At 39.5% G+C, this 19134-nt stretch overlaps 1 protein-coding gene across 1 annotated transcript in view; it reads left to right on the plus strand.

Annotated features, from left to right (window-relative positions):
* Positions 1-6086: 6086 nt before the first annotated feature.
* SPRED1 (sprouty-related, EVH1 domain containing 1) overlaps positions 6087-19134 on the plus strand; it is a 99405-nt gene continuing 86357 nt past the window's right edge. Inside the window, exon 1 of the mRNA XM_012649535.1 lies at positions 6087-6978. Coding sequence (XP_012504989.1) covers positions 6947-6978 — 32 coding nt within the window. The 5' untranslated portion in view covers positions 6087-6946. The remainder of the gene's footprint in view (positions 6979-19134) is intronic.

Raw genomic sequence — 19134 nt, forward strand, 5'->3', positions numbered from 1 at the left:
ATACAGATTAGTTCAGTAATTAGAGCAAGCTGGGGTGGAGCCCAAAAACTTGCATTTCTAACAAGCTTCCAAGTGAAGCTTCTCAGCTTTGAGTAGCAAGGATTTATAATATTAAACATGAGCACTTAAAGCATTTTTATAAAATGAATTTGTACTTCCCAATATAGATATCTTCTGGGGAGTTATCAAAGAATTTAATTATGAAATTATCCTCCCTTTTACCCTTAGTTTATGGCAATGAAGAAATAATCTGAGATCAAAGCAGGAAATACAGTGCCCCAGTTCAAACCCATAATAACATATTCAGGAGCATAATCACTGTTATATGTCTATATTAATATTATAATAAGATAACTAACTGTGTTATTTATAGCAACATAATTGCACATTAAATTGTCCCAGAAAATTTCCTGTGATGATTGAAATGTTTTATATCTGGACTGTCCAATATGGTAGCCACTAACCACTTGTGGCGATTGAGCACTTCTCCAGACCCTTCTCTGAGAACTGATGTTATAAGGGAACTTAGTACCTGAGGCCCACAGAAGGCAGCTGATAGTAACCAAGGAATTTAATTCCCCCCCTTATCTAAAAAGTACGATTCTCTTGCCAAATTATTATCCAAAGTAATAATGCCTTGAAATAGAAAGTCTATACCAACAAAGATCCCACCTTTGAGAAATTATATGTAATATTAAAACACACATACAAACACATGGGATTTTCAAGAAGATGATTTGGGTTTGAGCTCTAGCCATGCCCTTACTATGTAACCTCTGGTAAGCACCTAACCTCACTAATCTTCAGTTCCCAAATCTCTGTAAATTGGAGTTGATGATACTACCGACTGGGCAAGGGTGTTAGGAAGGTAAGTTCCTGAAAGGCATCATAAATTTTAAAGTCCTATACAAAGGTTTATTAATACTCACTAAAAGGGAAATCAAGGCCATATTTAAAGCAAAATCCAAGGAACTGCCTAGAATCTTTTGTTGTACTAAATTTGTGTTACACATGGCCTTAGATTCTTTTGTGGATATTTCATTCCTTCATATTTGTTGTAGTGGGACATAACCTTTAAAGAATGAGCATGCCAAAGCCATTTTGGAGAATGACGGTAAAGAAGAGAGCTTTATTTAGTAGCGTGGGGTCTGGTAAGCATCCTCCCTGCTAAGATTACATAGAAAATAAAGGAAATAGCAGACTGCTCATTTCCCTTGTACTTGTCCTAATCTTGTGGCAACTTCCTGTAAAAGGCAGTTATAGCATTAAAAGTAAACGGATTTCACACTCACCGGATACTACCAGACCAACAATTGCAGTCCTTAGGGAGAAAAAGAAAACAGCATACTTATCCTTTATACTTTGTATTAGTTTGGAAGAACATGGAAACTCTAGTGATGGAGAAACAGATTCCTGCCAGAGGGGAGGAAACTATTTAGAAACATGGTTACCATTTAGTAATTCTACTGAGAGGCAGAATTCATTAGCCAAGAGACTGGTTACACTAAAAAACAAACAAACAAACAAAAACCCAAACCCAAAAAAAAAAATCATTAAACAGGTACACCATGAAAACAGAGAGTTCCTGTTGATCTAGGCGCATTTAACAATAGTTTTAAAATACAAAATTTTAATAACATCTGCTAAGGACTAATGTTAAGGGTAATTTTAAAAATGGAAATGTGCACTTGTATTTTATGTGCTATTAGAACCTCAAATGTTGGCATGGCTGTTTCCTCTTTTGGCTTTTCAAGTGTATAAATATCTGCTGAGAGCTTACAATATAAAGGACAGTGTATATGAAATTCTGAACTGCAGTAGTATTTACGTCATAATAAGAAGCCAGAGGGGACTCTTGATTTCCATGGCAGTATCAATCAATACAGCTTCATTTTTATATAATAGACAAGGCTTTGGCATAATATTTCACCTTAAAAGCATTTATTACTTAAAACCACTGCTAAAGAGAACACCAAAAGATATAAAGTGCAGCCTCTACCTTCAAGTCACTTAAAATTTAATTGGGGAAAACAAATGTAAATTTATAAAAAGTTAAAAAAAAAAGACAATTATCAACACAAGGGCAAACTGCAAAGTCAAAAATAAAAGAATCTGAGAAGACCAATTCTGAGTTCACAAGAAAGGTGATTACTAATGGGCAGAGTAGTTTGGAAAAAGGGAAGATGCTTTGATTTGCAAAAATATATGCCATTTGCCAGTGTCTTGGTGAGGACAGTGAAGATAGTCCACCTTTTGCTGTCCTTGTGAACCCTGGTCTGAATTCAGAATCCACTTGTATCTTCTTAACTTAGATGATATCTTATACCAGCAAATAGTCAGCAATTGTGCTGTTGCTCCTCCCTTTTTAGCCCACAGATGCTATTGATAATTAATCACCTCAAACAGGTCATTAAGTGGCTGTGGCTAATTCCTAAAGCTGAGGACAATAGGACAGAGAGCAACCTGTGAGAACCAGCTATTGTGACCAGCTTCCTTCCCATAGGTCCACCACCTAAGTAAACACAAACAAGCAAATTGCTGAGCCCTGACATAGCCATAGAATCCTTCTTGATTAGTACTAACTAAATGGAGTTGGAATTCAAGGTGGCACTATGGTCTGTATTTAGCTTTTCACGTAGATTTTCAAGTCTGGCTGGATCCACCTTCCCTAGCTGACATTATCCCTCTGGCCTTGAACAATATCTACCTAAGCCTATGATGTATTTTGGTCTACCCTTTTTTGTATTTGGCTAGTTTCAATTACGGATGTATTGGGAGAGAGGATGACAAGAGTAGTTGTGAGGAAAGAAGAAAACAGTGAAGGACCACAACAGCCAAGTATCTAGCATACTTCTGAAAAAGTAGACTTGTTGGCCCCATTAGAAACCTACTGATCACCATTTCTGGGCTGGGGTATAGGAATCTGTATTTTAAAGAAGGATTTGCAGTCTATTAAAAAAACACTTATTATGGGAAATTTAAAATATATAAAATAGTAAAGAGTGCTCACCATCAATCTACAACCAACCTTGTTTCATCCCTATCCCTATTTACTTCTTCCTATTCCTCACCCTACTGGATTCTTTTGAAGCAAATCTCTTTTGAAATCATATAATTTCATCTGTAAATATTTCAGTGTGTATCTCTAAAGGGTAAGGATTAAAAAAAAAAAACACAAACCAATACTTTAAAAAAAATCCTTGTTCTCATCAAATCTCCAGTGAGTGTTCAAATTGCCTCAATTGTCCCAAATTTTAAAATATTTGTTCAAATCAGGATCCGAATAAGGTCTCAGAAATTGTGTTGGGTTGCTATGTCACTTGTACCTCTTAAGATCCAGATACCAGGATAGACCAGGTGAGGCCTCTTGAGTTTAGGGCACCTGCTAATTTAAAGTCAGAGTCTGAGACTTTCTGTGCCCCATTGTAGTACCATTTATGACTGTTTCAGAGTAGAAGACTCAGAGCTCAGCTCAGACCAAGGCATTTTTTTTTTAAAAAGTTGGTAAGATCTCCAAAAACTGGGTGAGAGGAGAGAACCACAAATACATTCTTAAAAAAAACGGCAGATCCTGTCATAAAAGTGGCATGGAACCACCTAAGGCAATGAATGGTTTGGTGATTGTGTCTTGGTCATGAGGTTAAGAACAATTTGAAAAGCATTGAGCGGTCGATCACATCTTGCTCCTTTAGGTAAGCAATGTTGGTGAAAGTGGTCAGCACACTGCCTGGTACATGACAACCAAGATGGTTTTCACATCTTTTCCCGAAGCCTGTATTGACAATCTCCTGATGCACTAGAACCTCAAAAAGATGCTCATTTTCAAAAGAGAAAGAGGACTTTGCAAGGGACCAACTTACCTTGTACTTGATCATAATGACTGTGATAATTATCTTTTATTAATTACTTACTAAGGACCAGGCCATGTGTGTAGCAAGGGTGGTACACAGAAGATAACGGATAGTTATTTGTTGAACAAGAACACTGAATGCTTTACATTTAACCTTCAGAGCAACTGCCACCAGATAGCCTTGAGTTATTATGTTTACAAAATAATAATAAGAGCTCAAACTTACTGAGCTCTCACTGTGAATTCTTAATCTAAGTACTTTATGTATATTATTACCTCCTTAATCAGTACAACAGCTCTGTGAGGTAGGTACTATTATCCCCATTTCATGCAGGCACAGAGTTTCAGTAACTTGCCTAAGAACACAGATTATAACTGATGGGACTTGATTCAAATCTGAGCAGCCAAAGTGGTTAGCAGCAGTAGTACTGCAAGGAGAAAAGGCCAGTACCAACACTCCCACTTACAGGTTCTGCACAAGAACAAGTTCAAAAACACAGGTTTAGAGGTCAGGCCTGACTATCACAGACCCCTCACTGTTTTCCATCACCAACATTGCCCCTTCCTGCTCTAAGTAAGGACAATGCTGCTACTGAAGCAAGAAGTAAGTTACATAAAGAAACCTCAAACATCAACGGAATGGCTTTTTGGGCACACTCCCTGGTTTAGCTCCTTCGTTGATTCATCAAACATTTATTAAGCACCTACTATGTGCAAAACAGTTATGTTAACTATGTTAACAAGCTAGTGCACACACTCATTCCCAGAACAGCAATCCTGAAGCTGCCTGGAGAGGGATGGCCAAAGAGGAGAGCTGGCTTTTTTGGGAGTTCCTCCCACTTTCTTCTTCCTCAAGAATTGTTCTCACTGTGGCACGAGCAGCAACCTTCATTCTCAGGTGTGAGAATGAAAAGAAGAGCATTGCGCGCAATGCTAGACTGATACCTGGGGAGATGCGTCAGGAACTTGGGAGCGCTTGGGATTCAGTCCCACAGGCCAGATCGCGTATAGGCTGGCTTTCTAGGTAGAGAAGAGATAATAAAATTTGCAAAGCCGGGAGCTCTGAGACCTCAGGTCGGGCCGATCCTAAGCTCCAGCCAGCAACCCCAGCAGGTTTTGGTGCAAAAATCTTTTGAGGTGAATGCATACATTGTCCTCTAACAATGCAAACGTGACAGCTGTCGATCCAATAATCGGTCCGCCTCCGTTCGGAGCAGTTCTTGCCACAGAGACATCTCCTGCGCTATAGTTATGCAACCTCACTCGCAGCGGGAGTTATTTCCTCTGCTTTTGGCTGCGCCAGATTCATGTAACACGCCTACCACGGGCTTCAATGGAAGTCGTTCTCCATTAACAATCACTCCAGCTTTCTGAGATGAATGCTCGGCACAGCTTACCCCTTGCGCAGTAAGAATCTAGGCAGCGAGGTATTAAAACTCTCTCTCTGTCTCTCGCGCGCGCGCACACACACACACGCACACATACACACTCCCGTCGTGCATGCAGCTAGGGTACTGCAGCAATGCAACCAGAGGGACAGCAGGCGGAGCTCTCTTTGCACAGTCCCTGCCTCTAACCCCCACCAACTAAAGATGAACTCGTGCCAGTTCCATTCTTTGCTCTGCAAGGAAAACACACACACACACACACACACACACACGGCAGAACACAGTAGCCTTCAGATTTCCCCTCTGAGCACACTGTCTTTCTAGCTTCTTCGTTCGAGCTACCCAGAGATTCCAAGCCGAGTAACGGGGAGTAAAGCGCTACAACAATGCAACCTCCCAAGCAGCGCCCCTGGCAGCTCCCACCTCCGCCCCCTTTTGCAGCGTGCCAAGAGTTTGGAGCGCGCGCACGCACACAGAGCTCGTTGCAGTGGAATATCCCTCCGCCTCCCTCCTCCTTTCCCCGCTGAAGTGGCTCGACAACGATTTGGGAAATGAAGGGAGGAGGGAACTACTTTCCCGAAACTTGCTATGCTGCACACGACTTCGAGTAGCAGTGATTCGCCCGGAGGCCGCAGGTTTTAGTCCTACCCACACACCCTCACAGGCCGGGCACCCCGCTCGGCTGCCCCACCCCGCGCCTGCTCTGGCCTCGGGGGAAAGCGAGCGGCCGGGAGAAGTCGGGAGGGACTACTTCGCCTCCTCTCGCGGGCGCCCCCGGTTCGGGCAGCGGCGGCGGCGGAAGGAGCGGGCGGCGTGAGCGCTTCCGCCGCCCCCCTCGCTGTTCTCCTCTCTCGGGCGTGAGGAGCTGGCCCGCCGAGCTGCTGGTGGGCACGGGCTGGCGAGGGACCTACGGCCGCTCTCCTCCTCTCCCGCCGCTTCTCGGAACCGTGCCTCCCACGGGCCTGCCCGCTCTTCACCGGCCCGGGTGGGAGCTATCGGCTCGCCGTTCCCTCGCCTCACACGCTCCCCGCCGCCCCCTCCTCCCCCTTCAGGAGTCGTCCCGGCGGGAGCGTGTCTAGAGGAATCTGCCGCCGTGGGGCCCCTCGCCCGATTCTGCTGGTCCTGAGGACCGACCCAGGCGCCGCTGGGGGTTGAGCAGGCAGCCGGCGGCGAGGCGGGAGATGGTGGTGTGGGCTCCGGCAGGACCGCGCCGCCGCTGCCCGGAGCCTGGGCTCGGCACCCCCCCGCCGACCCCCACCGAGCGCAGCTCTGCTTCCTCCTCGCCGCATCCCTGAGGGAAGCGCCGCCTCTGCTCCCGGGTTCTCCGCCCGCCCGCTCCTTCCTGGCTGGACCCCGCCGCGCTCCACCCCAGTGGCCAGAGGAGCAGCTTTCCAGTCACCTTTTGCAGCCCTCTTCTTTTTCTCTTCCCACCCGGCCGCCTCGGATCCCTCGGCTGGGCGCTGCGGTGGGGGAAGAGGCTGGGGTCGCCACGGCGGAGGTTGCTGCCGCCACCCCCCTGCGGGGGTGGCCGGGGTTCCCGGCTGGGGGGGCACCGTTCAGGGTGAGGCATCCACCATGGTGAGGCCCCTGAGCCGCTGCCCCCGCGCCCCCCCGGCCGCCGTTGCCTCCTGCCCCTCGGTGCTGCTGCTGTTGCTCCCCCGCCTGCTGTTGCTCCTCCATCTCCAGATCGGATCACGGTGAGGGAAAGATGAGCGAGGAGACGGCGACTTCTGACAACGAGTAAGCGCCTCATTGATCTTCTTTATTAACCCCTCTCCCCCAGTCCTTTCTCGGCACTCCCCTGGAGCCCTCCGAGGGGCCCCCTGGGTGCCGGAAAGCTTGCAACCCTGCAGAGTTCGGTGCATCTCGTTCTGGAGATAACTGATTTTCTTTAGCCATTTTTAGTGGCGGCACCTCTCCACACCCTCCCCGCATTGAGTTGCTTTCTGTTAAGAAGGGTATTAAGTGTTGGGTTGGGGTGGCAATTGCATGTCCAGAAGATGGAGTAATGTGGATGGATGGAAGTGGAGTAGGAAGTACCCCTTTGCCTGGAAGACCCCGGCCCGTCCTTTTTCGCTAGCCTACCAACTAGCACACCTTGAATATCCATACTGCTCTCTTTATAGCTGTTTAACTTGGAAACTCATGTGTGGGAGCACCTCCTGCAGCAAACTGCCCTTGAATCTTAATTCGGTGAGTCAGTGACTCTTAAATACCGATTAAGCCTTCACCCTCTCCCCTCCTCCTTTTAAACTTATGACCTATAAGATTCTTGTAAAAAATAGAGTTAGGGAAACATTTTTAGAATTTAATAGGATTACGGACACCTGGAGTGTGGGAGATACTGAGCTAGTGTTTACCTTCGCGAATATCGGACGTGTGTTCCTCAGAAACATAGAAGTATTTTAAATGCTAATTTTTACCATTTGGCTATATTAAAACACACCATTTACGTTAATTTAATCGAATTTACATTGCTGAACATGTTAGTGGCTTCATCAAGTTCTAGAGCATTCCGGTTTAAGTATCTGTTTATTCGGGCTGTCCTTATGTTTTCCAAATCAATACTTTGCCTTTGAAATATTTTGCTTTCACGTAACAGCTGCCTGGAGGAATAATTGTGTGGAAACAGTTTTCTGTTGAGAAGGGATATAATTCATGCAGAATGTTCGCATCCGTTTTCTTGTAATTAAGTTCAAGTTTTGTTTCTCTTTGGAGGATTGGAAAGAGTTAAATGAGTTAGGACCAGTCCTTAGGATGCATTCCTTTAAATAAAGTGCATTCCTCAAGTCTGACCTTTTTGAGAGAACTTTAAAAGTCTAAAGCGAAGGCCTGTTTAACATAAAATAGCTTGAGAAAGGCGAAGCAACGTTTCCTCTCCCCCAAGCCCCCCCCAAAGCACCCGCTTCCGATGAGCGGGTGTAGAAGGAGGTAGATTGCTGCAGTGTCAGTGCAGTCTAGAAACAGAAGTGGCCGCCATGTTCTCTCCCTTTTTGTGAATCGTCCTCATTTGCATAGCACACTCTTCATTCATAAAAAAATAATTAAACATCCATCACCTTGGACATCTTGAAAGGATTTCCTAAGAAAAAATTCGAAGCTTGTTTGTCTTCATGTAGATTTTTGAGTTCAGAAAGTAAGGAGAATTTGAAATTTTAGGTTAAATTTAAAAACATAACGCACACACAAACAACTACCCCTGTTCTCTGAATGTTGACACAGTTATGTGGGAAATATCAGTTCGGGGAGGTGCTGGGATCACGTGATCGCCTCCATTCATAAAATACCTGGCTGTCCATTCACAGTGCAGTACAATGTCTCGCTGCTTTCCGCAGATTAGACCTACTTTGAGGGAAATCAAGAAGTAACTCAGATAATGGTTGGTTAGGAGAAAAACTGCTAAAAATGCTAAACGGGATGATGGTAACTTTTATTGGTATCTTTCAACCAAGTAGCTTGGATCAAAAATGTTAAGTTTTGTTTTAGAGATGGGAAAAGACCAGCCTAATTTTCTTTTTAAGTAGTGAATATCTCCTTGTAGCTGCAGCTGATAGAAGAAAGCAGATGATGGAATGTGAATTGACACAAATGTAATATATATTGTTTCTAAATTGGCCTTTCTTTGTTTTTGCTATGGATAAATTGAGAGAGCAGGGTTTGTGTGTGTGTATGTGTGTAGTGATACCAGTGAATGATACTGCTATTACACTAAAATGAGAAGATATTCCCAGTGGTTTAATCCCCAAGATATTGATATTTGAAACACCGAATGGCAATCTTGACTGGGAGGATTGCTTTTTTATGTTTTTAAATTCTAAATGTACTTAGTATGTGACAACTTGGAAATTACTTCACTGATCCAGACTTCTAAAATTGTGTTTTCACAAATTTACCCTGCTTTATTAATGTTATTCCCTAGCAGCTTTGTAATATATTAGTTTTGGTAGGGCAAGAATAGTATGTTTTAGCATATAATAATTTGGTATGAGATGTTAACTCTTCATGAAGACAAAATCTTAGGGGTGTTTTACTTTAAATAACTATTTTGCATTAGAAAGTGGTGTGTTCATCTGGTAATCAATTTTGCTAGAGCTGACATTGTTTGCTTGTGCATTAGCTAAACCACAAAGTGAACTTCTTTGGAGTGTAGCTTTTAATATGATAATTTATGTTTCATTTTTAATATATGAACTAATGTTTTGAAATGGAAATTTATTATTTATAATCATATATTATGAAGAAACAAAAGAGATATATTATGGCAAAAGCCATTAAGGCCATAGCATAGTTTAAAACTGCCCTGTAATGTGGATTTTGTTTGGGCCTTACCTATATTTTTTCCCTTTTTCTCCTCTCTTTTTTCAGCTAAGATTCATAGGGATCTAATTACAATAGAAACTGTTCTTAACATGCTTTATTTCTTTTTCGCCTGATTTCAACCTTTAAAAAAGGTGAAAATCACCAGTTTCTTGGGAAACCATTAACCTTTTCTAGGTAGCCATTGTGGTAAAATCCAGTAAGGCCTTTAGAGGCCTCGTTCTGAAATCCCCTAGTACATGCTCTGTGATTTGACATTAGAGTTCTGGGTAGAAATAGATAACTCCTAGAGGTTGACTGTGAGTATATATTTAATAAATAATTAGTGGAGGATCTATTGTGTGCAAGGCTTTGTCTTAATGCCAAACCAAATGAGGAAGAAAGGAGTTAGAAAAGGCTAAAACATTTGTCTTAGACTGTTTCAAATTCATGTTTAAAAATCTTTTTGAAAGATAATAAATGTACTCTAGAGCAAAATGCTTTGTGTCATAAATAATAGAAAAAATAGCCACACATTTTTTTGTAAGTAATTTTTCATTTCACAGAAATTGTTTAGTACTTCAGTCAGATGTTTCCAGTGGATGCAACCATACCTCATTATACGTGTTGAATTCTCCTTTTTAATAGAGTCTTAAACATTTAAAGGCGTAATATGTCATTCTTAGGGGTCTTCATCCTTCGCTGTTAAGTGTATATAGCACTCCCTGTCCTTTTGCCAATTTATCCAAAGCACATAGAGGAGTGAAATGGCTGAAATGTAAGCATTTTGCTTATTAGGCTCACATTAGCCAGAAACACTTACCATGTCAGTATTAGTCTTTCTTTTTTTTTTTTTTTGAGACAGAGTCTCACTCTGCTGCCCGGGCTAGAGTGCCATGGCATCATCCTTGCTCACAGCAACCTCAAACTCCTGGGCTCAAGCGATCCTCCTGCCTCAGCCTCCCGAGTAGCTGGGACTACAGGCATGTGCCACCATGCCCGGCTAATTTTTTCTATATATTTTTAGTTGTCCGATTAATTTCTTTCTATTTTTAGTAGAGATGGGGTCTCGCTCTTGCTCAGGCTGGTCTCGAACTCCTGAGCTCAAACAATCCGCCCACCTCAGCCTCCCAGAGAGCTAGGATTACAGGCGTGAGCCACCACGCCCGGCCTAGTATTAGGCTTTCTAATAGTAAATTGCGATTATATTAGATTTTGGAGTTAGGTTAACTAGAATTAGGTCACTTATGATAAACTTGGTATGGTGTAATCTAGGTTTGAACAATTTTTCCATAAATAAAAAACAAATTTTTGTGGCTGTATCTGTGCCTCATAAGAAGTGTACCTAGTGGTGAGTTATGCTGAAGGTATGTGTAAATAAATATATATTCACCCCTATAACATCTTACGTAGGTATAATTGGAAAACGTTCTAGAAATAAATATAAGCATTAGAAAGTTATGTAATATTAAGTCAACTCATATTTGTGGTGTATACATAATGTAAACATATGCTTAAAATTCAATTGATCTAAGTAAATATCAGCTAAATGACAGCTCTCCTGCTTCAGCTTCATTTCCCTCTGCTTTCTTACTTAAAACTTTATGATCCTGAATTAAATTTTTTAAACACAATATACTTACTACCCTGCTTAGAATAATCCTTTCCCTCACAAAACTTTTGTAAATCCATCATTTTCCCCCAAAAGACCTTCTCACTTACACTTAACTCCTCCCCAACATTCCCTCCTCTATATTGCCTCTGTAGTTGTTACATATTTATATTAGTTATAAAAACATAATACTGTGAACTTATTTCTATGTTCCCTATTATATAATCCCCACTTTCACACAATGTTTGATGAAAGATGCTCTATAAATGTGATTAAATTAATGAAGTCATTACCTCATATTTGTGCTTTCTGTGAATTTATGCATTTGAGATCATTAGCTGTGTCAGAAAAATAGGCTAAAAAAGAGTATGGGAAAAGTAAATTATTATCCTTTAAAGAAGGCTTACCTTATTTATTTTTTTTAAGACCAAAATTGGCCTCATTTTTGACATGTGTTGTTTTTGCAAGTTTGAGAAGTAACTTAGTTCAGGCTTAAAACTGTTCTAGATGCCATTGGAATATTTAGATGTGCTTGGCCTTTCAGCTTTGTTGGTATATCTGAAGACCCATGTCATCAACAAGGCAGACATTTGTCTCTCTGTCTTTTGGCATTGGAAGCTCAAAATTTAGGAATTTATAGCTCTGGCCATTTGTCAATTTTAAGTTCCTTAAATCTCTCCCCTCACCCCCACCCCCTTTTTCCATAGTGCAAACTGTGAGGAAATGACTAGGGGATAAAGAAGTTGAAGTTGATCAGGAAAGCATAAAAGGCAGCAGGTTCCATAATTTTATACTGCAGCTGTTGGTGACTGAGAAGTGCCCAAGGGGAAAGGATAACAATCCAGCCTCTTCTATGGCGTTGTTTAATTTGAACTTGACAAGTTGTTGCCAAGTATGGGGCAACAGTTGGTAAAGAAAAGTTTGCTTTTCTTCTCCAGCCTTTAGTAGGAATTGGAACTGCATTAAAAGTGCCCATTTGAAACATATTTCACCCCTTGCAGGAGTGGTAGTTTATTTCAGATAATTTACAAAATGATCTCTGAAGTTAAGAAATAATTATTTGTAATTCTACCATTAGATAACAGGTGTTAATTTTTGGTATATAAGCAAAGCTTTCTTTTTCTAAACTGTAATGTGGAGCCATATTCTTTTATTGGTTTTTTGCTATGTGTGAAGCATGGTGATAAATGCTTTGTGCAAGTATTGTATAGTTTTTGTCTTAATATATACATGTATTCTCAATGGAATGGAATTGCACAGTGGATACAATTATAGTTTAATATATTGTGACTATTTCCTTATGTCATTAAATATTCTAGAACATAATTTTTAGTGGATACATAATGTTCAATGTATGGTATGTATTTTAATCGGTCTGCCATTATTGGATATTTTTATTTTTGAACATTGCTGCATTTGGTACTGAGTTCTGTCTTCATCCAAATCAGGGATAGTCTCGAGATAGTTTAGGGATGGAGTTAAAAGAGATGCAAATATTAAATTCTTTCTGCTAAATTGTCCTCTGGAAAAGAATTCAGTATATGAGAGTGCTTATGCTTTGAAAGTCTAATTCTCTAAAAATATTTAGCTAATTTTGAAGGTGGAAAATGAAGTCTTGTTCCTATTTTTAAAATGTGCTGGATGGTAAAATGAAATTGATTTTTTTTTTTTTAAACAAAAAACTTGTTAGGTTGTTTTGGAGAAACTAGAATGTTTTTAAATACTACATTGTAAGTAGAATTAAAGTAATCATGCAGAAGCCATTTGCAGATCATTTATTTAACTCTTACCTTCTTTTATGCAGTGTGGTATAGTGTAAAGAATGCTGGACTTGAAATTGGGAGATGAGTTTCTCTTCCAGCTATTTTTAATTTATTCTGTGATCCTGGACAAATGACAGTTTCTGTAGGCCTCAGTTTGCTCATTTGTAAATTAAGGAATTTGGACCAAATGTCATAGTGGGCTCTTAGGCTAATGTGTAGGATCTCTCTTATAGTAATACAGAAGTAGACACATTGTAAGTCACTAGACTTTGTTAATTTTATTATATTGTTTTTGCTGACTTATTTAAGCAAATAAAAGACTTCCAGTAGAGATGGCAGGATGATGAAGTCAAAGTATAAGTTTTGAACAACCAAGATATAAAATTTGGAAGCAATTGGTACATCTATAATCTTTTAAGACTTTGTTGGGCTTCATAGCCATGTGTCTTTGATGATACATTATATATCACAGATAGAGAATTTTGTACTCCTCTTTTTTTTATAAGTTTGACCTCTGTTTGTGGATTAACAAGTGAACAAAAGGCTATTGGACTTAAGCACCAACTTGGAGTAGTTTTACAAGAAATATACTAACAAGATAGATACAAGTCTTCATGCTTTACTTATTGAGCAAGAAGTACCAAAAGTAAGTCTTTTCACTTGGTCATTCATACAAATCATATTAATCTAACACTAAGGGATAATTCCACATTTAATTAGTTTAAGAAGCTAACACAGGTAATGAATTTTGTTATTCTTTAATGTTTAGATTTTGTTTGCTATTTGTGACAATTTTTTTTGTCATAGCTGCATCTCATAGTCCAGAACCAAAGTCATTACAAATTTGTGAGGTTCTGTTTTTGTGACACTCAGAATGAAAAAAATATATATGTTGGATTTTTTTCAAAACATAGTTTAATAATGGACTTAGGCCAAGGTGTTAAATTGCCATAGACAAAGGGTTCTTAAAAGTCAGAGTGTTTGTGGGCTTGAACAGGAAAAAAGCGACATTATTTTTACTAATCTCTAAGTGAAATTTATTTACATTGATAACTGAAGGAAATGCTAACAAGCCATAGCGTATTAAAGGTACTTGTGACAGCAATTGTATTAGTTTCCTAGGGCTGCTATAACAAAGTACCACAAATTAGGTAGCTTAAAACAATAGAAATTTATTGTCTCACAATTCTTGAGGCTAGAAGTAAAAAAATCAAGGTGTTAACAGGGCCATGCTCCCTTTGAAAACCAGTTCGGGAAACCCTCTTTGCCTCTTCCTAGCTTCTGGTGATTGCTGGGAATCTTTGACATTCCTGGGTTTGCAGCTGCAGAACTCTGGTCTTTGCCTTCATCATCATATGGTGTTCTCCCTGTGTGTGTCTGTATCATTACATGACCTTCTTACATGGACACCAGTCATTGGATTAGGATCCCATTGTACTCCATTATGACTTCATCTTAACTAATTACATCCGCAACAACCCTATTTCCAAATAAGGTCATATTCTGAAGTACTGGGGGTTAGGACTTTAACATGTATTTTGGGGGGATGCACTTCAACCCATAACAGCAATAGAAATTACAGACTTTTTTCTTGTAGCTCAATTGCTGTTCAGTTGTTAACAGCTATCTTAAAATATTTGTCATCATCACTACTTTGAAATTATAGTTATTAAACCCATTGCCAGAGCTTATATTTTAATGTGTTAAAAAAGAACCACATTATTACTATATCAAAATGAAAAATACTTTGATAACTTTGTCAGCATAACTGATTTCTTTTGTAATCTATGTATTTTGTTTTAGGCCTTTAATACCATTCTAAGAAAGGGGGGCCATAGCCTTCACCAGCCTGTCAAAAAGGTCCATGGCACAAAAGGTTAAAATCTCCTGTTTAAGACTGAAGTCCAGAAGTCTGAACTCAAAGATAGATGTAAAATAGGAAGAATAAGAAACATGGAAGATAAAATGAATAACTCCAACATAAAACTAATGGTTCCAGAAGAATAGAATAGAGATAATGGAGGAGAGGAAATATTAAGTAGCAAATCAAACCCAATTCAGTGAATTAAAAACAAAGCCTCACAGTCAAATGGGATTTATCTTGAGAATGCAAGAATGGATCAACATGAGAAAATCAATGTAGTTTATTTATCACATTTGAAGATTAAGGGAGAGAAATGATACAATCTTAATAAATGCCAGAAATATTAATCTCTGCCCATAATAAAGAAAATATTCATGGATATAGAGACATAATATTTTTCTCCTCCCTAGATTTTTAGATTTTTAATTTTTCTGATTTAAAATGAGAGTGTTGGGTTTGATTAACCTTGGGGTTTTCTTTATTTCAAGAGTTCTAGAATCCTAAGTGATTTTCTTTGTACTTTAGAAATCCACATTTAATATGTCATTTCTGTTACTCATGGAAATTGCCTTGAATCTGAAATTTCTGAATTATCTTACGAGGCATTTCTTTCTGCATTTAGAGAGCAAAGAATAAGCTTTAGTAAATTCAAGAGTAATTGGGAATTAAATTTTGATCTAATACCAGTTTAATAATTCTGTTTCTAAATTTTATCTGTATATCAGGAGTTAGTTTAGTTAAAGGCCATTATGACTTGTAATGTGGAACGCAAATTGTTTCCCTGGTTGTATTTAGTGATATTGTTGCATATGATTAGACATATTGCCTGGACTGTTCACATGGTCAGAGATTACTTTCACAAATACACAGTATTTTTTAATGGCTTCTCTGTATTAGCATCCTGTAGTAGGATTACCAAAAATTTAGATGAAATTTAGTGATTTGTGACTTTTCCAATGCCACTTTATTGAAGTTGCTGCAAGTTTTACTAACTTAAGATGTTTTATTATTTTATTAACCTCAGCACAAAGTCACCAACCCCCCCCCCCCTTTTTGTTCCCCACTGATTTCTTGTGTTATTTTCATACTGTGAGATTGGAATTGGAGAGTCCTGGGCTTTCCTCCTTAATATGTAAAAGCATTATTAAACATTTCAGAATTTTAGTTGCTGGATTATATGTATTGATTTCTTAAACTTTCATGATAGATTTGAATAGGCACCGTTAGATAGATACTTTTTCCTAAAGGATTCCGGTTCAGTGACATTTGAGTGAGTGCTTACTAGGCACTTTTTCCTTAGCTCTGAGATACAAAAGATAAGCAAAACTTGATAACTGCTTTCACAGTTCAACAAGGGAAATAGATTCTTCTGAAACGTCATGAGTGCCCTGCTTATGAAATTATTCAAGGCCCAAGAAGAAAGTGATTCTACCTGGGGGTGGATGGCAGGATGGAGGTTATATATGAAGGAAGGCTTTAGGAAAGGTGGCATTTTAGTAGCTAGCCATGAACGAGGGCATGCAAAAGGGAAAGGGCATTACTGCCAAGAAGGTGGGGGGACAGAAAAGAAGCATGGATGGAGAAAAGGAAAAACTTGAAGAAAAGTGGTAGCTTTTTAGGTATACTTGTTTGGAGTAGTAGTGAGGGGATAAGAAAAGTGTTGGGGGACCAGGTTGTGAGTAGTCTAGATTTGCGTTCACTTTGCAACCTTTGGGCAAAGTGTCTAGGCACGGAATATGAGACACAAGATGAACACAGCAGGAGCTCCTTGAAATCCGTTTTTCTTGAAAGGTTGAGGAAATTTATTTAACTGGTCAGTAATAACATTAATTTTGAACAAAGTTCCCTTGAATTTTACAGGTGAAACACTCAAGTTCAAAAAATTTGTTCTTTGAGCTACCCTGTCTCCTCACCACAACTCTCTTCAATCAGTCAGGCTATTAGATGAGAAGCACCAGATGAAGTCTTTATCATGTAGGCCATGGGGAACCAGCACTTTTTTTTTTTTTTTTTTTTTTTTTTTTTTTAGTTTTTTAATTCAGCTGGAGTTTGATTGGTGGTATAATTCTAAGCCATTTATTTCCCTCAGTTGTTAGGAAACATTGACTAAATAGGAACCAGTATTTTGAAGTGAGGGAGTGATATACAAGTTGTGTAGAAAGCAGAACACTAGGGCTCATTAGGACAGTTGATTGCAGAAGAAAATGAACTTCAGTTAATAAGGAAGGTGTAATAAGACAAAAAAAAAAATAAAAGTAGAGCATTTAGAACTATTGAGGATACATTTGAGAGGGAATTCAGATATCCAATAGATTACTTGACTGAATGTGAAAAAAGGAATAGCAAGAATGTAGGATGACTTGAACTTTTAAAATTTGTGCTGCTGTGATGCTTTTAAAGGAAGTGGGAATAGAGGCGGAGCAGGTTTTTAATGGGGAAATAACCCCAATTTTGATCTTTTTGAGTCTGGGTATTTACTAGGTGTCAAGGTAGAACACGTCCCACAAGATGTTTTAAACAGAGGTTTAGTTCCCAAAGAGAAGATTAACAGAGTTATAGGTGACAACTTCAGCATATGTAATACTAAAGCCAGTGGAAAATTGCCTGTGGAGAATATTAAGTATTAATGGAAAGACAAATAGTGAAAAACAGCAATGTTTTTAAGGGAGAGTAGAAGAAAGAAGAGATACCAAAAGACTGAAGAGTCTTGAGAGAGAGGAGAGTTCAGAGAGGAAAGTGTTTTAGAAGCCAAAGGGAAAAGGAGTATTAAGAAAGGAGGTGCCCATCAGTGTTAGATGTTGAACAGATTGATAAGATCTAAGAAAAGGATTTAACTGTTAAGATGTCATCGACCTTTGTGGGAGCAATACTGGGGGCAGAAATCAGATTTTAGTGTAGATTAAAGAGAAAGTAAGTGATGAAGTGAAGAAGTCAGAGGTATTATAGATGCCAGTTATTCAGGGGGAAGTTAGGAGTTGAGATTATGTGTTGGCTGAGGTGATATCAGTAGTGGAGAGGAATAGAACAAAAAAAAAGGATTTAAGGAAAGATGGATAATTGATGGAGGAAGGCCCAGGAGAAAGGAGTTTATACAACTGCTTTCCTGGCTAGGTGCTCATACCTGTACTCCCAGCACTTTGAGGGAGGCCAAGTCAGGAGGATTGCTCAAGACCAGCCTGAGCAACATAGCAAGACTTCGTCTTCACAAAATATTTTAAAAATTAGCCGGGCTTGCTGGCACGTACCTGTAGTCCCAACTACTTGGGAGACTGAGGCAGGAGGATCGCTTGAGCCTAGGAGTTTGAGGTTGCAATGAGATATGATGAAGCTACTGCACTCTAGCCTGGGCAACAGAGCAAGACCTTGTCTCAAAACAAACAAACAAACAGGAAAACTGCTTTACTGTTTTTTATACACTGCTAGATTTAATTCTTCTAAAGCATAAGCTGAGTATTATCCATAGTTTACAGACGAGATAACTAGAACTCACGAGAAGTTTAGTAACTTGCCCACAGCCAAACACAGGAGTAAGTAGTAGAACTGAGATCCACATTGCACAGTATTTATACCACATTGTACCTCCTGCACTTAATGGACAGACTAGATTTTCAAGAGAAAATAAGCTTGAAGTGTTAAGTTGACACAGAACTGACAGCTTTTTTGAGGGACTGAAAGTTCTGGTAAAGTTAACATGGAATGTAAGTGGGAGAAATAGACAAAGATTTTGGTCAAAGAACAAAGGCTCCAGAGTGATGACATGTGAGGGAAGGTTAAAGCAGAAACAGAAATGAAGGTTGTTGACATAGAGAAGCCATGATCTGCTAAGATATTTTTTAAAAAAGTCAACAATATGGATGTTCAGATTGCTAGGATGGTATCAGGAGTTGAGGCGGAGAGGAGTCCTGAGCCAGTGCCAGCATATTTAATGTGAATGTGGGATGAGTGACTTAGAGTAGGAGTAGGAACATTGCCACCTGCCTCTACAATTTAAAAAGGCAGGTGTAAGGATTTTGGAATTGGTGGTTGAAGAGAAGGGTGTTGTGGGGAGGGAGGGTGGACAAGGAGGATAAGAAAAAGGAAGGGCTTAGCTGGGAAGGATTTGAGAGTATTGAAAATGATAGGATTGCATATGATAAGAGTCCTATCAGGAATGAGGGATGCTAAGAATTAGAAAGTAGAGGGGAAGATAGACATATAAATGAATTATCCATATTTGGGTTTTATTAAGAACTTTAAGATTTTATGAGAGGCAAACAAAGATATTGGCTGATCTTGCAGGTTTTATCCAAATAAATTGTTGTTGACAGAGGATTTTGTAGTCTTTGGGTACTTCATTCTTTTTTTTTTCTTCGAGACAGAGT

Source organism: Propithecus coquereli, unplaced genomic scaffold (genome assembly GCF_000956105.1).
Source record: "Propithecus coquereli isolate 6110/MARCELLA unplaced genomic scaffold, Pcoq_1.0 Scaffold3, whole genome shotgun sequence".
In the NCBI taxonomy this organism is placed as follows: domain Eukaryota; kingdom Metazoa; phylum Chordata; class Mammalia; order Primates; family Indriidae; genus Propithecus; species Propithecus coquereli.